Source organism: Phascolarctos cinereus, unplaced genomic scaffold (assembly GCF_003287225.1).
Source record: "Phascolarctos cinereus isolate Bilbo 61053 unplaced genomic scaffold, phaCin_HiC Scaffold_7;HRSCAF=346, whole genome shotgun sequence".
NCBI lineage: Eukaryota > Metazoa > Chordata > Mammalia > Diprotodontia > Phascolarctidae > Phascolarctos > Phascolarctos cinereus.
This window is the reverse complement of record NW_027556180.1, coordinates 180,810,076-180,830,574: the sequence shown is the minus strand read 5'-3', so window position 1 is coordinate 180,830,574 and position 20,499 is coordinate 180,810,076. Positions and strand designations below refer to the sequence as shown.

General features: G+C 36.4%; 1 protein-coding gene across 5 annotated transcripts in view; it reads left to right on the top strand.

Moving 5' to 3' along the window:
* IL18R1 (interleukin 18 receptor 1) overlaps positions 1–20,499 on the top strand; it is a 48,245-nt gene that overhangs the window by 17,792 nt on the left and 9,954 nt on the right. For all 5 annotated transcript variants that reach the window (XR_002324801.2, XM_020987889.2, XM_020987887.2 and 2 more), the window contains 5 exons: positions 4,907–5,072; positions 9,760–9,907; positions 11,891–11,953; positions 13,998–14,112; positions 19,018–19,157. Coding sequence is in view for 4 of the 5 variants with exons in the window: in XM_020987889.2 (XP_020843548.1) it covers positions 4,907–5,072; positions 9,760–9,907; positions 11,891–11,953; positions 13,998–14,112; positions 19,018–19,157 (632 nt within the window). In the remaining variant the exon portion in view is untranslated. The remainder of the gene's footprint in view (positions 1–4,906; positions 5,073–9,759; positions 9,908–11,890; positions 11,954–13,997; positions 14,113–19,017; positions 19,158–20,499) is intronic.

Genomic DNA, 20,499 nt, shown 5'->3' with positions numbered 1-20,499 from the left:
GTGAGGGTGGGTGATGGGCATAATTTGAACCTTACTCTCATCAGTATTGGCTTAAAGAGAGAATAATACACACAGTCAGTTGAATTTAAGAATCTGTCTTTCCAGACAGGGAAGTAGGCGGGGAGGAGATGAAGTAAAAGGGGGGAGGGAACTGACAGACGAGAGGGCAGACTGGGGGAGGTGGTTGGCAGAAGCAAAACACTGGTGAGGTGGAAAGGGGTGAAAGAAGAAAGAGGACAAACAGGAGGAAAAATAGGATGGAGGGAAATACACAGTTAGTAATCATAACTGAATGTGAACAAGATGAACTCTCCTATAAAACAGAAGTAGATAGCAGAGTGGATCAAAAACCAGAATCCTACAATATGTTGTTTATAAGAAACACACTTGAAGCAGAGAGACACACACACAGAGAGTAAAGGTAAGAGGCTGAAACAGAATCTATTATGCTTCATCTGAAGTGAAAAAAGCAATGGTAGCAATCCTGATTTCAGACAAAGTAAAAACAAAACTAGACCTAATTTAAAGAGATGAGGAAGGAAACGACAACTTGCTAAAAAGTACCATAGACAATGAAGCAATATCAATACTAAACACATATACACTAAGTGGTATAGCATCCAGATTCTTAGAGGAGAAGTTAAGGGGGTTACAGGCATTATAAAATATAAGATAGATACATTTTGATTATATTAAGATAAATAGCTTTTGTACAAACAAAACCAAGATTAGAAGGAAATCAGAAATCTGTGAAACAATCTTTATAGCAACTGTCTCTGATTAAGGCCTCATTTCTCAAATACATAGAGAACTGAGTAAAATTTATAAGAATACCAGCCATTCCCCAGTTCATAAATGGTCAAAGGATATGAACAGTCAGTTTTCAGGTGAAGAAATCAAAGATATTTATAGGCTTATGAGGAAGGACTCTAAATCCTTTTTTATTAGAGAAATGTAAATGAAAACAACTATGAGGTACCACCTCACACCTGTCAGATTGGTTAATATTACAAAAAAGGGAAATGAACTGTTGGAGAGGATGTGGGAAAATTGGGACACTAATGCATTGTTGGTGGAGTTGTGAACTGATCCAACCATTCTGAAGAGCAATTTGGAACTATGCTCAAAGGGCAACCAAACTCTGCATATCCTTTGATCCAGCAATACCACTACCAGGTCTGTATCCCAAAAAAATCACAAAAAAGGGGACAGGACCTACATGTGCAAAAATATTTATTGCATCTCTTTTTGTGGTGGCAAAATATCGGAAATTGAGGAGATGCCCGTCAATTGGGGAATGGCTGAATAAGCTGTGGTATTTGAATGTAATGGAATACTATTGTGCAATAAGAAATGATAAACAGGTAGATTTCAGAAAAACCTGGAAAGACTTGTCCAAACTGATGCAAAGTAAAATGAGCAGGACCAGCAAAACACTGTGAACAGTAGCAACATTGTGGGATGATCAACTATGAATGACTCAGCTGTTCTCAGCAACCCAATGATCCAAGACAAGTACAAAAGACTCACAAAGAAAAATGCTGTCCATTTCCAGATAAAGAAATGATGAACTCGGATTGCATATCAGAGCATAATTTTTTTCATTTACTTTATTCTTTTTTATGGTTTTTTCCCCTTTTGATCTGTTTCTTCTTTCACATCTATAACTAATACAGAGCTATGTTTTACATAGTAGCACATGTATAACTTATATCAAATTGCCTACCATTTTCAGAAGAGGGGAGGGTAGTGAGGGAGGAAGAAAAATTTGGAACTCAAAATCTTTTAAAACTAAATGCTAAAAATTGTCTTAAACTGTAATTGGGGAAAAAAAATAAATACTATCAGATTACATGTAGTCAAGGTCTGGGGTCTCTTGTAACTTTGAGACTACATGATCCAGTATAATTAAAAATTATACTGAACTTTTAGCTGACATATCCTGTATGCCACTTGCACACTTCATACATAGGATGCTGAAAATTCTGTCAACGATTCTTCAACTGATCTTTTTATTTTTAATTTGTCAGTGTGCATGGAGAAGAAAGGGCAGAGTGTTGGCAAGGGTTGTCAGAATATAGAAAGAAATTATTTTTTTCTAGAAAGATACAAAGCTGTTCTCAAAAGACTGATATGAGGAGGTATGGAAAAGATTAAAGACCATTTTGCAGAGTTAATTGAAATGCTATAAACCTGAAACAGGACCAAAAACAAAAACAAAAACTGAGGTCCCTTACAAGTCTGAGCTAGAAAAACTTCACACACTGATTTGTACTTAGAATACAGAATTGAAACTTCCGTAGAATTTCACTGCCCAGGCAGTTCACTATGTACTGTTACACTAATTTATAACTATTAGGCTAAAAAAGGCCCAGTAAACTAAGATATTAGTGACTAGCTAAATGTGCTATCTTTAAAAAAGTGTTTGTTTTTCATCACAATTGAGCCTCTTAACCCAAAGGAATGAATCTCTTTTGGTAGAAACTTCACTCATCATGATTATCGCCAGTGAGAGAAACATTTGGGGCCACAAAGGTCCCCATCAAGCCACACCCTTATAGGCAACTGTTATCTATTTAATTGTGACTTTCAGAGTCAAGGCTATCTATAGTAGCACATTTTTTTAAAGTTTCACTAGCATTATCTATATATCACAGATTTAACAGGACTGGTTAAAATGTGGTCATACAACAAAGCCTGCCTCTTGACATTAAATCATTGTACTAGGTTTCATGAGTAAGTATGCTGCTACTGACTCACAGTTGAGTATGAGTCTAAGCAACATGACTGTGATAAAGACAGCCCAGGACCTTGAGTTGAAGAGTATTGGGAATAGCCATCCCTACACCCCATTACCATTAGACCTACTTAAAGCGCAGCCCACATCTCTATCATTGAGGGGAGAAATCATTATGGAGAGAGGACCTATCTGGCTCATTACCACCAGAAAAAAACTGCTGATCAACTGCCATTAGCCATCAGATAGGGACAGGAACCCTGGGAATTATGGTACACACACCACCAATCCTTCTTCTAGCCTTACACCCACAGTCATCATCTAGAGGGGAGCAATTTCTATGGAAAAGGAGCCAGCCGTCCCCACAACTGCCACACCCAGAATAGACAAGCCAGTCTAATTGAAGCAGCAAGGCCCCTCGAAGAAGAGAAAGAAAGCAGAACGTTCTACACAAGTCAAACCACTACCCCTTCCCCTCCTACCACCATGACCACCATCTCCCCCCAGATCCCAATGAAGGTAGCCCAGGATCCTGAACCCAGGAGCCTTAGGGTGCTCTAGCTGAGTGCACTCAGCCTTTATCCTGGGAAAACAATCCCTGTGGGATCTTAGCCTGGCAGCTGCTCCTGCAGATGCTACATCCACAACAACCCAAGACCCAGAAAGTTCTTGTCACCAAAGTCATTGGCATTGTTGTAATGATGGGATGATTTCTGAGATAGCCCTTTCCAATGCTATTCATTGTTAGGAAGTTGTTTCTTATATGAAGCCAAAATGTATATAAGTATAATGTATGTGGGACATCTAAGTGGCACAGTGGATAGAGTGCCAGTCCTAGAGCCAGGAAGACTCATTTTCCTGAATTCAGATCTGGCCTCAGACACTTACTAGCTGTGTGACCCTGGGCAAGCACTTAACCCTGATTGCCTCATATGTACACACACACACACACACACACACACACACACACACAGAATATAAAGGTGGTGGCTGGAGATAAAAAGTTAGAGAAAACCAATTCTTTATATCATAATTTGGAATCTTCTTACCATTCTCATCTTATAATTTTCAATTTAATGTTCTTCCTAAAATGTAGATCCTGAATTGGACACAATACTTTAGATATGGTCTTATCAGAATGCAGGATGCAGTGGAATTGGCACATCTCTTATTCAAAATACTATATTTCTGCAAATGCAGCCTAAGGATTATTAAGGTTTTAAAATTTTTTACCTAACAATATTGTGTTATACTGAACTTTTAATCTACAAAATCCCCCAAGTCTTTTCTACTTGAATGATGCATACTCTTATCTTCCCATTTTGAACACATATAAACACACACACACACACATATATATACACATATGTATGTATATGTATATATTGCTTAGGGACAAGATTATCTATTCATCGTTAGTAAATTTCAGTTTATTGGGCATAGTTTCAGCTTGTTTAGAATGCTTTGGGAATCCCAGTTCTGCTATCCATTGTATTTTCTAATTCTCCCAGCTCTATGTCATCTACAAATATGATAAATTTGTGCCCCAGCCTCATGAGTGGGCACATATAGCAGCATAAATAAGATGAACTTAACCAGGTTTTATGGGGTTGTTATTGTCTTTAATGGTTTATTCTTTGGCAAAGAAACTATAAGGAAAAGATGATTACCCCTAAAGATCACTGCTACTGTGGTAGAGGGGCTGTGTGATATGATAGAAAGAGCATTGGGCCAGAATCATGAAGCCCAAGATTCACATCCCAGGTCCACCATTTCTTCATTCTGTGACCAATTTAACCCTTCTGGACCTCGTTTTCCTCATCTGTAAAATAAAGGAGTTGAATTATCTGATCTTTAAAGTCCTTTCCAGCTTTAAGATTCTGTGATTATTTTTCATCTCCAGTTACTATTTTCTAATATAGTTGGTTGGTAAGATTGCTACTGCTGAATCTGCTGCAAAGCAGGAAGAATGGGTCTGGGTGTGTGAAAGTGGGTGTGATTCTATGCGGTTTTTTTTTCCATTTCCTTTTTTTTTCATGAAAAAAAGTATCTCATAGAATAGGGCAGGGTGAGAAAGTAGGTGGTGGTAATATTTTTTTTTAAATCACATGCAGGATTTCACTGTATTAAAATGCTTTAAATTGTCCTTAAACGTTTTCCTCCATACAGACGCAAAGAAAATCAATGGAATATAACTGTCACTAAAAGAAGTGAGCATGGTTGTTTTCACCCAAAATATTTAATGACTAAAGAAGTAGAAGTTGGGAAATCCTTAAGCATAAACTGTACCCATGATTACTACCAGACAGAGGCCTATCAGATATCTTTATTTAAGGTAACAATTATTGAAAAGTTCTGTAAAGACTAAGGGGGGAGACACAGAATTCAAGAAAGGCTAGTCTCTTTGTAACGTATTGCTTCTGTTCTGTTCATCTGTAAAGTTCATTAATAGTTATAGGATTATCAGTTCAATGACTTTTTGTTCCTTTCTTTCATAGTAAATTCTCAATCTCCATTGAGATTTCTTTTTAATTGGAGCCAAAGGCTTTAGTTTGAATCTGTCTTAGAAGCTTTATAAAGTTGTGAGGAGGATTGATCTGAATATTAAGATCTGAGACAATTTAAATGTTGAGATGAAATTTGTCACAAGGTTTTGGTTTTGCCGTATGTCCATTAGGGATTCAACTCAAGATAAGTAGTCTTCTTGCAATGGATTGATGCTAGATGCCATTGCTAACCAGAAATTTATCAAAAATTAAAATAGAGTCCTTAAAATAAAGTGAAAGGGAAAATTTGATTTGTTTGATGGAAATCCAACTTGCTATACACAGGAGCAAGGCACTCCTACATATGAAATTGTAGCAATCCTAGAATCCCAGATCCTTTTCAGGCAGTTAGCTTCTGCTACCACTGGTCCATTCTTGCTTTGTTGGAGGTAGATGGGCACTTGGCAGTGGGTTAGTCCATTGGAGAAATGTGAATAGCATACTCCAAACAAGTTTCCCAGACCACATAGTTGGCATAAACTGGCCTACATGAAAGAAAGCAGCAAAATGTTTGTAGAGCACACCAATTCTGTTCCTCCACAGTCATTCTTCATTGGGGCTCATATTGGAGAAGGAAGCACTTTTTTTTTCTATGACTCAGATAGATGAATTAGAGGTGAAAGGAATTTTCATGGAGACATATATTTTTATATAGATGGGTGCAGAAGCCTCTGATTAAAGCATCATCTCCTGAGTTGCCTGATAGTTTTGGATTTCCCTGTTGCCTTTGGCAGGCCAAGGGAATAAATCCACAAAGAGTAGTCATACACTACCTTTACCTGTCATCCTTTCCATGAGAAACAGTGAAATTTCAACTCAAGTCAACTTTTTTGGTTTGATTTGATGAAAGCCAGTTTGTTTAAGTTAATTTGCTTAATGATCAGCTTGCCTAATCATTCATTAGGCAAGGATTTTTACAGCGTTTTAGTTGTGTTTTCCACCTGAGAGATTTTTAAAAAATTACTCTTATGGTTTTATATTCTGCTAAGTAAGTATTTTTGTATCACATTGGTATGTTTTTTATTTTTAATTTTAGTTGCTTTGAACATTTTAGGCATTTTAAAATAATTTATTTAAGAACATTTAACATGAATTGCAATGAAAAACTAAAAACACTTATCAAAATGAGCATTCAGTATAGAGTAGTGATGATTTTAATCCCTTTTAAATATGTTGACCCCTGTTTTATTTTTTTTTTTACTGTTTCATTTAGCTTTGTGAACTTGATCAATTTATCGATTGAAAGGCATTATGAGTTAGTGGAAAGAGCAATATGTCTTACTTTATGTCTTCATTAGACCACTGAGACTGAGAGCAGGTGACTGTCTTTGAACCTCAGTTTCCTCATCAGGTCAATAAGGAAGAGATTACTTGTACTAATTACCTTACATGTATGTAGTCCAGAAATTTTATAAATCGTAAATGCTCCATCAATTTATAAGCTATCATTATTCATAAGCCTATTTAGGACATATCCACTGGTCATTATTGCTAATGAAACATCATCTACCGGAGAGTAAGTTCCACTGAATTTTATTTATTTTTTTAAATCTTTTTGGTGACTTTTAAGTGACTTGCCTAGGGTCACACAGCTAGTAAGTATCATGTGTCTGAGTCTGGGTTTGAACTCAGTTCCTCCTGACTTCAGGGCCAGTGCTCTATCCACTGTGCTACCTAACTGCCCCTGCATCTTATTTTTCATGGTGTTCCAGACATGGTGTGATACTGTATCATAAAACAGTAACAACACAAAGAGTAGTACCAGGGGTATGAGCAGCTGATTAAAATTAGTTTCAAATATTTACATTAAGACTCCAGACATAGACCGCTATCAGCCTTTCTGTACCATCTTTTGAAATAAGGATAAGTGCTTTCTGCTAATGCTGTGTATCTTGAGTACTTTATTCAGATATTGTTTATTCAGTGAACTTCCTGAGCGTAATTGGCCACTAGATACAATCTGATGGAATGACCACCAATGTCATTATTTTCATCTAGCCCATGGGCATGTTTTCATAAGAGTTCCACATTTTTTGCTCAGATTAATAAATAATAATATATAAATAAAAATATATAAAATATATAAATAAAAATAACTTACATTTATGTAATGACTTAAAATTTGCACAAACCACTTCACATATTTTATCACATTTGAAATCTGCAACAGTTCTGAGAGGTAGGTGTTCTTTTCGTCATTACCCTTCTATATTTAGGGAAATTGAGGCTCAGATAGCCTAAGTGAGATACCCAAGGTCATCTGGTTATTAAACAAATGGGGTGGGATTCAAGTCTAGATTTTCCAGATGTCCTTGGGGACAGCTAGGTGGTGCAGTGGATAGAGCATTGGACCTGGAGTCAGGAAGATCAGAGTTAAAACTGGCCTCAGACATTTGCTAGCTGTGACCCTACACAAGTAGATTTACTGCTGTTTGCCTCAGTTTCCTCATCTCTAAAATGGGGATAATAATAGCAACTACCTCCCAGGGTTGTTGTGAGGAGCAAGTGATCTAATAATTATAAAGCACTTAGCACAGTGGACACTATATATGTATAGATAGATAGATAGACATAGCACATAAGACACTATATAAATGTTAGTTATTGTCATTATTATGCTTATTAGTCCAAGTCCAGCTCTCACCCTGCTATACTATACTATACTATACTATACTATACTATACTATACTATACTATACTATGCTATGCTATGCTATGCTATGCTATGCTATGCTATGCTATGCTATGCTTTGCTATGCTATGCTATGCTATGCTATGCTATACTATACTATACTGTACTATACTATGCTATACTGCTTGTCAAGTAGGTCAGAACCTGGTGAAGGTGATCATTCTTTTGGCATGGTATGGCATTCCAAAAAACAAAACAGCAACACCTGGAGCTGGGATGAGTTCCAGAACTCAGAGGTGGACAAACCTTCAAAGTAGAGTTGTCATCTTTCCCCTAGCATTTTTTCAGACAGTTGGCTTGTAGACTTCTCATTCACTGGAAGAAGTGAAAATAGGATCCTTGATGAGATGTGGTTGGAAACTCAACCTTGATGGCTTGGATCATTGCCATTTCAAAGCTAGTCATCATTGACCAAAGGCAGGGGAGGGGTAGGTATGGTGGAGTGGGAGTGGATTTCAGCTTCCTCACCTTCTACACTTTGTTTTTGTTTGTTAAAAATTCATGCAACACAGTTATGGTTTTCCTTTTCCCCAGATCTTAAATGAGGTACAATTGTTTGAACATTGCGAAGTATTATTAGACGTGAATATATTGAATAAAAAAGGGAGGGGAAACAAATATTTACCAAGTATCAGTTACATCCTAAAAACTTTACAAATATTATCTCAATTGATCCTCACAGTAAGCCTGTGAAATAGGTGTTATTATTACCCCTTTTTACTGATGAGGATACTGAGGCAGACAGAGATTAGGTTAAGTGACTCACCCAGGATCATACAGCTAGTAAGTATCTGAGGCTGGATTTGAACTCAGGTCTTCTTGACTCTAGGCACAGCACTCTATCTACTATACCACCTAGCTACCTCTAGTGATTTCATGGGCTACCATCCTGTGAATTTTTTCTGACATTAATAGTACCATTTGTGTGTGTGTGTGTGTGTGTGTGATTCAATTTTGATTCATGGCTAACAAAAAAGGTGTTTTCTTTAACCTCCACTGTTTGCCACACTGACATGGCAAAGGATATATTTGCAAAATCTCTAAAGAGTGTGATGATACCAATAAGCAAAACAAAATACTTAAAACTACTGGCTGTGAAGAAAGGATTATTTCTTAATATTAATGATAATATCAATTATTATTATTTCAGAGATCCAGTATACTCCTAGAAATAATCATAGACTACTAGAACTTTTTGATTCATCATTTGCTACTTTTCATTTGTTTTAATTTTTATTTTATTTTTGCTTTTTTGTTTTTAGGCAATTGGGGTTAAGTGACTTGCCCAGGGTCACACAGCTAGTTAAGTGTCAAGTGTTTAGTCTGAGGCCAGATTTGAACTCAGGTCCTCCTGACTTCAGGGCCGGTGCTCTATCCACTGTGCCACCTAGCTGCCCCTGTTTTAATTTTTAAAGGGCAAAATATCTTTAATCGTATAACTACAGATTGTTACTGTTTTTTTCACTCATGTCCAACTCTTTGTGAACCCATTTGATGTTTTCTTGGCAAAAATATTGGAGTGGTTTGCCATTTCCTTCTCCAGTTCATCTTATAGATGAAGAAATGTAATGGAGGCAAACAGGGTAAAGTGACTTGCCCAGGGTCACACAGCTAGTAAGTGTCTGAGTCTGTATTTGAACTCTTGAAGATGTCTCTTCCTGACTCCAAGCCCAGTGCTCCATCCACTATGCCACCTAGTTGTCCAAGATTACATATGGACCTGATATTAACACTGCTTTTGCTTATGTAAAGTATTTAAACTTCTTTGTTTTATAAACATACAGGACTGTTCTCCAATTCCAGGGAATCACAAACCATACATTAGGAAGAATGCTGTGTTGAATGATGCAGGAAATTATACCTGTATATTTTTCCTTTATAAAAATAGAAGATCATTTAATGTCACTAAAACTTTCAATGTGAAAATAAAAGGTAAGAATAATTCTGGAAAATAAAAGGCTGAGAGTTTTTGAATTACAGGCTTGTTTTATATTTGTTCTATGATAGTCAGAGGACCAGTGGACCACAGAGGAATAAGACTTTATTTTGAGCTCTTAACTACATGGAAGAAGCAAAAGCAAAAAGCAAAAGAGTAAGGGAACATTTTTATGAGTTAATATTTACCTTGTGCTGAAAATGTTTTTCCTCACTGATCCTTTTGTGAATTTGAGTAAGTTAGAGCCTTAGATATAATTTACACTTAAGTACTTTATGAGCTAATGAAATCTTCTAGTATTGCTCATATTTATTATTTTGTATAGCACAATGCTACTTCATTCCATTTATATAATTGCATTTGTTTAGTTATTCCCCAACTAATGAATAATCTATTGTATTTCCAGTTACTTGATAGCACAAAAAAGTGATTATGAATATTTTGATATGTGAATGAGATCTTTCTTTCTGTCTTTGCCCTCTGAGAGATATGCCAGACAGTAGCATGTCCTGGGTTGAAAAATGTGTATATTTTAATTACTTTTTCTCCCATTTAATTCCAAATTGTTTTCCAGAATGGTTGAACCTACTTACGGATCCACCAATAGCATATTAGCATGCCTATCATCTTGTAGCCCATCACATTCACTAAACTGTGCCGTCTTTGCCAATTTGCTGAGTGTGAGGTTAAACCTCAGAATTGTTCTAATTTGCATTTCTCTTATTATGAGTGATTGGGAAAAATCTTTTGTATTGTTTTTAATAGCTGCAGTTCTTTTGAGAATTGCTGTATCTGTTGCCCAATTATCCATTGGGGAATGGCTCTTGATCTCATATATTTATATTCACATAGTATTTCATATGATATATACATAATATATATGTGTGTGTGTATATATATATATACAGTGCATGTGAATTCCCTCTTTATATTGCATGTCAGACCCTTATCAAAGATACTTGATCCAAAGATTATTTCTTGCCCTCTTGAGTTTCCCTTTTTATCCTCACTGTAGTGATTTTGTCCCTGCAAAAGATTTTTAATTTCATGTAGTTGAAATAGTCTTTTTATCTTTTGTGACCACTCCTATGTATGGTTTGTCTAAGAATTCTCATTTAAGAAAAAGTTTTGAATAGTTTTATGCTTCATATTTAGCTAAACTATCTATTGGAAATTAGGTGTGGTATATGGCATAAGATGTCAGATTAATTTTTTTTATCTTGTTTTCCTTTGGCAAAACTGCTTTCTAGTTTTTCCAGGTTTTTTTTCCAGTTTTTTTCTAGTTTTTTTTTCTTGTTCAGTAGGGAAATCTTTTAAAAACACTATATATTTTTGCATTTATTGAGCACTAGGCTATTGAATTTGTTTCTGATTTTTGTTCATATTGTTCATATGTCTTTACCACTGAACTAATTTTCTATTTTTTAACTTGTGCTAAATGGATTAGATGATTGTTGTTTTATCATATGGTTTGAAGTCTAGGAGTGCTATTTCCCCTTCATTTCTACTTTTATACATTATTTCCCTTGAGATTCTAGACTAGACTCTTTCTTCATTCAAATAAATTTTGTTATTTTGTCTAGTTCTGTAAAGTGACTCCTTGGTGGCTTGATTTTGAAAACATTAATCTATAAATTAATTTAGGTAGCATCATCATTTTTATTGTATGTATAGGACCCCGCCAAGTGTAACAAATATTCTGCCAGTTATTTCAGTCTTTTTAAAAATTTCTGTAAAGGGAATTTTACAGTTTTTTTTAATGTCTTGAGTATGTCTTGGTTACTTAACCCCCAGATAATTTGTACATTTGCTAGTTATTATGAGATGTTATGAAAATTTGCTAAATGAAAACATGTCATAAATGTGGTAAACCTATGAACTTCTAGTGTGTTGAATTTAGTTCATATACCTTAATGTTTGCATTAGAAAAGCACTGAACAAGAATAATGTATTTTTTTCTCTCTTCAAAAAAAAACCAGATAACATGGATATAATGCCAGCACTATATGGGAACAACATTAATTATGTCGAAGCTGAATTAGGTATATTTATAATACATATATATCCTATATTTATATGAAGTGGTGAGTTTATGTCCTATATTTGTATGAAAGTGGTAAGTTTATATGAAGGTAGGGAAAAGAATAGAGTTGGGTTTCGAAGTTATTGCTGTTGTTTAGTTGTTTCTGTCATGTCCAACTCTCTGTGACCCAATTTGGAGTTTTCTTGGCAAAGATACTTAAGTGGTTTGCTGTTTCCTTCCCTTCCTCATTTTACAGATGAGGAAATTGGAGCAAATGGGGTTTCAAAGAATAATTAACTAACCTTTGGCCAAATGAATTAGAATAGGTCAACTACATGGTAATGAAATGGTCAAATATCTAGGTCAGTGGTCTATCCGGCATTGTGCTGATGATCCTATCCTAGGGGAAGTTAAAAGTTCTCATCTTCATGGAATTAGGGAGTTGGAAGGGAGCTCAGCTATTACCTAGTATGGAAAAGGAATCTCCTTGCTAATATATCCGAAAGAGGTCATCCAGCCTCAGCTTGAAGACTTCTAGTGATAGGGAAATCACTGTCTCTTCAAGCACCCAATTCTAGTTTTGGACAGTTTAATTACTAGGGAATTTTTCCTGATATCAAATCTAAATTTGCCTTTCCATAATTTCCACACATTGTTCCTAGTTCTTTCCTCTGGGGTGAAACAAAACGAGCTTAATCCCTCTTCTACAGGACTTTCTTGTGGATATTTTGAAGACAGCCCTTATGTTCCCTCTCTTGTCTCATGTCTTCTCCTTTTTAAGCTAAATATTGCCAATTCCTTCAATCACAGCCCTTCCCAATCTTGGTTACACTTCTGTAGATGCATTGTAGATGCACAATGTCTTTCAACTATAGTATCTAGAATTGAACATAATACTCGAATGTTTTAGAGGCTATCTTCATGGTGCCATTACAGTTACATTTGGTTGTAAAGTTAGGAAAAACACTATGAAAATAATTATTCCATTTGGTCTTGCTACTTGAACATGGAACATTGGCTGATTTCTGGATTCTGAATCAGAGGAAAGTGCATTCATAGTATGAGGGAGTGTTTAGAGTGCTGGACTTGGAGTTAAGAAGACCTGGCTTTAAATTTTCTGACACTACTTATATAACCATAGGCAAGTCACTTAACTTGTTTGATCCTCAGTCAGTTTATCTGTGAAATAATATTAATAACAACCTCACAGATTGGTGGTGAGGCTAAAATAATATAAAACACTTTGTGAATTTTGAAATGTTATATAAACATCAGCTGTGTGACCTGAGCAAGTTATTTAGGTGTTCAGGGTCTCTATTTCCCAATCCAATAGACTGGATTATCTCTAAGGTCTGGTCTTGCTTTCAAATTCTTGGGTCTAGGATTCTTGGAACTGATTTTACTCTCTCTGAACAACTTTCTCAATCAATGCAGCTTGGCACCTTTTCTGTAACTGATCGTCTTAAGAGAGTTGCTTGGGACACTGACTGGTTAAGTGACTTGACACTCAAGGCTCCCCCAACCAATTTGTATCAGAACTGGGACTTGAACTCAGGTCCTTCAAAGTCTGAGGCCAATTCTTTATCCACCATCTTTTATTTAATGAGTTGTGCTAGTTGACCTTTGAGATCTCTTCTCACTCTGATATTCTATGATTCTATAGCCTAGAATTAGAATTAAAATAGCCTATTTTACATCCTATCCTGGGAACCTAAACCACCCTTGATGGCATTATTACCATGGGATAATTAATGTATTCTCATTCTAAACATCAATTTAAAAATAAAATTTTGGCTCACACTCTATTTGTAAAGTTGGAAACAACTTAAAAATAACCACCTAATTTGTCTCTTTCCTGCATTTAGATTTCTGTAAATCAGGTTTCTCAAAACAAGACTTGAATATTTACATTTTTAAGTGTCTAGTTCTGTATACTCAATATATTTTGGTGACGATGGGAATTTGGGCAGTATAAATCTCAATGTTATTTGGGGGGGAAAACTGTAGCTTTGGGGTTCTACTAAAGAGGAAATCTTTCCTTAAGGTTGTGTATCTTTTTCTAGGGAAAGAAAAAACACTCAACTGTACTGCTTTATTGAGGGATCCTACTGGTATAATTTACTGGAATGAAGAGCATGATAATGATACCAATATATATAAAGAGAAGCTAATATCCAGGTGGTATATGAGTGTACTTTATAATATATAAAATATTTTTTTTCACATGATATTATGACTTGTAGCATGCCATTTTATTTATCAAATCAGATTAAGTACTTGACTAGTCTAATTGACTGTGCAGGAAGTTACTACAGACTTTCAAACTAGAAAAAGCAGGTAGAAGACTGACCACATAAACTAGACCATACACAGAGCTGTGTTCTAATTTATTGAGCAGGAAATTACTACAGACCTTCAAACCAGAAAAAGCAAGTAGAAGACTGACCACATAAACTAGACCATACACAGAGCTGCGCTCATGTGGCAAAAATTGAAATGGTAAATAGGGTTTCTCAGCCACCCACTCATCCAGAATCATTTCAATTTGTTTATAGATTTCAGTCTAAAAACAGTTATGGACATTTCAGAACTGAAAGGGGCTTTACAGTTCTAACTCACTTCCTTTTAATTCCCTTTGGTCAGCACAAAAAAAACACTTAAAAGCTTGGCTTTTCCAGCAGATATCTGGGTAGCTATATAGTAGTCCATGGATTTGGGAACTTCAGGGGAATATTTTCCTAGTTCTGAACATAGAGGACTCCATTAGAGACTCTATTCTTTATTAACACAGTACCATGGAAAGAAACCTGGGTTGCTGCATCTGTCTAAACCAAATGTAAATGTATTCTTCCTATGCTAGTCAAAGCAAACCTACTCCTGTTAAGTGTTCAATCAAAAGATTACTTCACCCTTTCCCACTTCATCTTGGGTAACAATGGTCAAGTAACTTACCCTGCTGAGCATCAGATTTCTTGTTTGGAGAAAGGAGATAATAACATTTATACTACCTTGCCTTCCAACTCCCAATTCCATGTGGTATCTCATTAGTTGAACTGACAGAAATGATGTATAGGAGGATGTGGAGCCAAGTACATTGGCTGTGGAGCCAATACACCTTGGTTCAACACCCACCTTTGACTATTTACTATCTATTTGACCTTAGACAAATAATTTAAACTTTTTAGACCTCAGTTTCCTTGTTTATAAAATGAGAGCATTTGATCAGATAGACTCTGATGGCCTCTCCAGCTCACAATTTGTGATCCTATGACTTTTGATGATGAAAATTAAAGTCATGGTAGCATTTACTTTGGTGTTTTTATTTTAGCATACTGCAGACATTGATGTCCACCTACTAGAGTTTTTCATCAGATTCTCTGAGGAAGGAGAGAGATTCCTAAAAATGCTGAGAACACCCAAATCCCCACCCAAATTTTACACAGGCCTTCTAGATGAATATTATTTCTTTTTCTAGTGAACATGATGGAGACAAATTGATATAATAAAATGAACATTGGACTGAGAATCAAGAAATAGGACTGAGTCATTTGTCTCACATTCACTATCTGAGTGATTGAGGAAAGTACTTCAAGACTTCAATTACCCTGGCTTTAAAATGAGGGGGGTAGACTAAATGGGGAAGGGGAAAAGAAGGGAATGAACACTTATATAACCCTTAGTATGTACCATGCACTAGGCTAAACACTTTTTACAAATATGATCTCATTGATCCTCACACCAACCCTGGGAGGTAAGTGCTCTTATCATCCCAGTTTTACAGTTGGGGAAAAAGAAGAAAACAAAAGATAAGTAACTTGCCCAAGGTCACACAGCTAGGAAGTATCTGAGGCTGAATTAGAACTCAGGTCCTTCTAACTATAGGCACAGAGCTTCATCACTGTACCAGATGATCTCTAGGGTCCCTTTCAGCTCTGAAATTTCAGTCTGTAATTGTATTGCTATATTTTTGATTATATGTATAAACAGGTCAGGATCTTACATTGAATGGGTGGGTAAGGGACTCTTCTTAATCAATTAAATTACTGTTTCACTTTTTTTCATAGACATAGTCCTTTGTATATCCAGTTTCTGAATTGTCACTGCATATAGTTGTTATTTTCTAGGAGCTTTATCTAGTGGAGCCAAATCTTTATAGTGATTCACCATAAGTATAGCCTTTAATTTCTTTTTAGCACACTCAGTTAATAGCATCATAGATCTGCAGATGGAAAAGTCCTCAAAGGACGTTTGTCTCAATCCCTCATCTTAGAGATAAAGAAACCTAGGCTCCTTTCAAACATCTATTATGGAAACATTTAACTTAATATCATGCGATTTAAACATGTAACTTCAGAGGACTTAAAAACCTTTTATTTCTTTTGCCTAGGTACCAACAGATTCCTCCACCAAACACCAACTTTCCTAGTTCGTGGGAAATCTGACTTCTTTCTCTCACTAAAAGTTTTGTGTGGATTTGCTAATTGATGTTCTTATTTTGCTGTTAGCAACAGCATATTGTGCAACCAGTAGATTCATTTACTGTATTTCATATTGCCAAAGCCTATATTTGCCAACTCCCCTGTTGCAAAGAAAATGATGTATCAACAACTGTTCTCCCTCAAGTCAGATCCTTTCACACAGAATGAGGTCACAATCCATTCCCTGAAAATTATTTCCCATCCAATTAGACGACACCTATTTCCTGAATCTAGTCAGTAACATGCAAATGTTTCTTCAGTGACGAAAAACATATTTCTAAAAAGAACTCAAGCTCAAGATTTAAATATATTAATTTTTTTCTTTAATTTGCAGCCCAATTATAGCAGTCTAATCTATATTTTGATAAAGGAATATGGAGCACAATACAAATTGCTATGCTAATATATAACAATGGAAATAAAATGGATTCTTCAGCTTTTCAAATTAAAAGGGAAAAAAATCTATTCAGTGGTTCAATAATCATCTCTACTCAGTTACATAATGAGCATTTACACAGCACTTATAGCATTTAGGGTTAGCAAAGCATTTTATATATGCTATTTAGTTTGTCTTCACAGCAACCTTATAAAGTAGGTGCCATTGTTATCTCCATTTTACAAAGGAGAAAACTGAGGGTAGGTGAGGTTAAATGACTTGCCCAGGTCCCACAGCTATTTCATGAAAGAGGTAGAATTGGGACTCAGGTCTTCACCGCCCCCCCCCCCATCACCACCAACCACATCAACCCCGAAGTCTACCATTCTACCCCTTGAGCCATCTGGCTGCAAATGCCTGGAACTACCCTGGAAATAGGCAGTGAATATCAGTGATAATATTGCTTGTCTGAGACCACAGGAGGTGTTGGTACAAGGAGTTATTGTCAGTGGCCACTGTTCTTCCTGCCTAGTCAGCAAAGGGTTCAGGGTCAAGCAAAAAGAGAGCCACAAGTTCCTGAAAGTACTCATACAAAAGAGACATTCATTACCCCAAATCATTACAAGGTTATTTTAATATGTCACCTTAGCACCAGCAACCTTACCATAGCTGGTAGCATAGTGGATAGAGTTCTGGGCCTGGGCCTGAGTTCAAATCCAGCCTCAGACAACATACTAGCTGTGTGACTTTGGACAAGTCATTTAACCTATTTCCATTTACTTATTCTGTAAAATGGGAATAATAATAGCACCTACCTGTCAGCATTGTTGCAAGGATCAAATATGATAGTATTTGTAAAAGAGCTTAGTACAGTGCCTGGCACTTAATAGGTGCTACATAAATGTTTATTCCCTTCTATTTTTCCCCTAACATGAAAGTGACTTTTAAATACGTTCACACACTAGAGGACAAATCCCATTGCAAATAACTCCAAAGGACAGTTATTTTTGTTGTTCAGTTGTTTTCAGTTGTATCCAACTCTTTGTGACAAAGATACTAGAATGGCTTGCCATTTCCTCCTCCAGCTCATTTTACAGATGAGGAAAATGAGGTAAACAAGATCAAGTGACTTGCCCAGGGTCACACAGCTAGTAAGTGTTTTGAGCCAGATTTGAATTCAGGAGGTTGATTCTTCTGGACTCCGGGCCTGGCATGCTATATACTGAGCCACCTAGCCACCCAAGAGACAGGACATTTTCTTTTTAATGAAATTGACATATTGTTGCACTAAATAATGGAGGTACAATGTTGCACTAACTTGAGTCCCCAGGATAGAGAGCCTGCCTTGGGAAATCAGAAGGCCTAAATTTAAGTCTTCCTTCTGATTCACATTGGTTTCATGCTCCTGGGCAATGCACGAGGTAAATCTCTAAGACTTTGGGCTGCAGAGAAGGTACCTATTTAGCACCCTTTGTACAGGGAATTTCCTTAATTGGGAGTTCCTGATACCAATAAAATCACAGGTCAAGCAAAAGAATAAGTAATAAGATTATCAGGTGGAGTTTGGAAATCTTTGTTATACATGCTTTCATTGCATAAGATTTGACCTGTTTGCTCTCATTGTCTTATAATTACTTTCTCTGCATCATGAAAAATTCATTGGCAACATCTCCATATGTGATATGGTGGTATAATTCCTCTTCTAGTTAGTCCTAGACTTACAGAGGCCCAAGTTATGAATGTACCATATATGAAGGAAAGATTCTAGATTTAAGATTTTCTGAAACAATTCCAAATTCAAAAAAAAAAGGTTTGCTTTTAAAAAGTCCTTGCAAGTCCGTGTTGGTCTGATCTAAGTAGTTTCAAATTTCAAATTCTGTCTCTACCTTATTTTGGGAGAGAGGGGAATAATTAATTATTTTTTTATATTTGATCTTTTTATATTTTCACTCTATTACCATTATCTCCCAAGAATTTTAGTCCTGAATCACTCTTTTAATATTGATCCTAAGCAATCTCTGATGTCACTTGATAGGTCATTAGAGTGACTACTGTTATTCTGTCTCACTATCTCTCCTCTTAAAATACCTATTACTGGGGGGAAATTACACAGGTAAATATAGTCAGTGCATTTGAAGAACTGGCCACATACAGATTATTTTATTCAAGTAGTATTTTGGTAATGTTAATTAAGCAAACACTATTACTAAATTTGAGCTTCTCTTACAGTGGTTCAAATGGCAAGTTATATGTTTCCAGTCTCCTGAAGATTAAACTTGTCAAAGAAGAGAATTTGAATGTCTGGTATAATTGTACCTTGGCATCTGCTGGAGTCTTGGAGACTATAGGATTCTTCTTGAAGAAGAAAGGTTTGTTAGCCCAATTTTACTTCAGGGATTTGATAGTGTCTTATCTCTGGAAGGGTGTTTGTAAATCATAGAGTGTCAACCACTACTACATTTTACCAAGAGAGAAATTGAGAACAGAAAAGATAGTTATTTGCCACACAACTAGTTAATACCATAACTGATACTAGAATCCAGACCTCATTGCTTTCCATTATAACAAACAGATAATTCTTTATATCAGATGAGGAAATAGAAAGATGGTTTTCATTTCATTCTGTTTTCTATTTCTGATACAGAAACTAGTGACCAGAGCTAAGAACTGAGAGTCTAATGTTGTAGGCTTTGGAGGTGGTTGAAATCAGTTAGCATGAAATTGAGGGGCCTCTTCTTCTCTCTTTCTTCCTCAGCTCCTCTTTACGTTTAGATGAATAAAGTAAGGTTTCGGGCCAAATGGTGGGGCATGAAAATTAAAAATTAGTGATAATTTCTGGCTCCCAAGTCTCTTTTCATTGACACTTAGGTTTAGAGTCCTTGAACATATCTCTTCTTTCCTTCCTTCCTTCCTTCCTTCCTTCCTTCCTTCCTTCCTTCCTTCCTTCCTTCCTTCCTTCCTTCCTTCCTTCCTTCCTTCCTTCCTTCCTTCCTTTCCTTCCTTCCAATATTTATTGCATGCCCAACATGTGTGAATCACTATGCTAGGCATATCAGCAATTTTCTTCTCACATGGTTGCTCTAAATAGGTGTTTCTCAGTAGAAGGCTACCATAACCCTCATGCCTGCAGTCAGTGGCTCTTGGCAGGACTACAGCAGGTCTTGCACTTCCTGCTACCACCTTAGGCTGTGAAGTTCCCAGGAAGAAAGATGCAAAGGAGGTTGGGATCAGAAGAAAGGCAGATTTGCTAGGAAGATGAGGATGGGTGAGGAGCTGAGAAGAACTTGAAAAGTTAACAGGCAGTGACTTTCTCATGGACAGAACTTTCTAGGAGTCTACAATGACTTGCAACTCAACAATCTCCCCTACTTGAAAATACATCACTTTAGGGGCTGGTAGGTGGTGCAGTGGATAGAGCACCAGCCCTAAAGTCAGGAGAACCTGAGTTCAAATCCGGCCTCAGACCAAACACTTGACACTTACTGGCTGTGTGTCCCTGGCCAGGTCACTTAACCCCAATTGGCAAGAAAGAAAGAAAGAAAGAAAGAAAGAAAGAAAGAAAGAAAGAAAGAAAGAAAGAAAGAAAGAAAGAAAGAAAGAAAGAAGAAGAAAGAAAGAAAGGAAGGAAGGAAGGAAGGAAGGAAGGAAGGAAGGAAGGAAGGAAGGAAGGAAGGAAGGAAGGAAGGAAGGAAGGAAGGAAGAAAGAAAAAA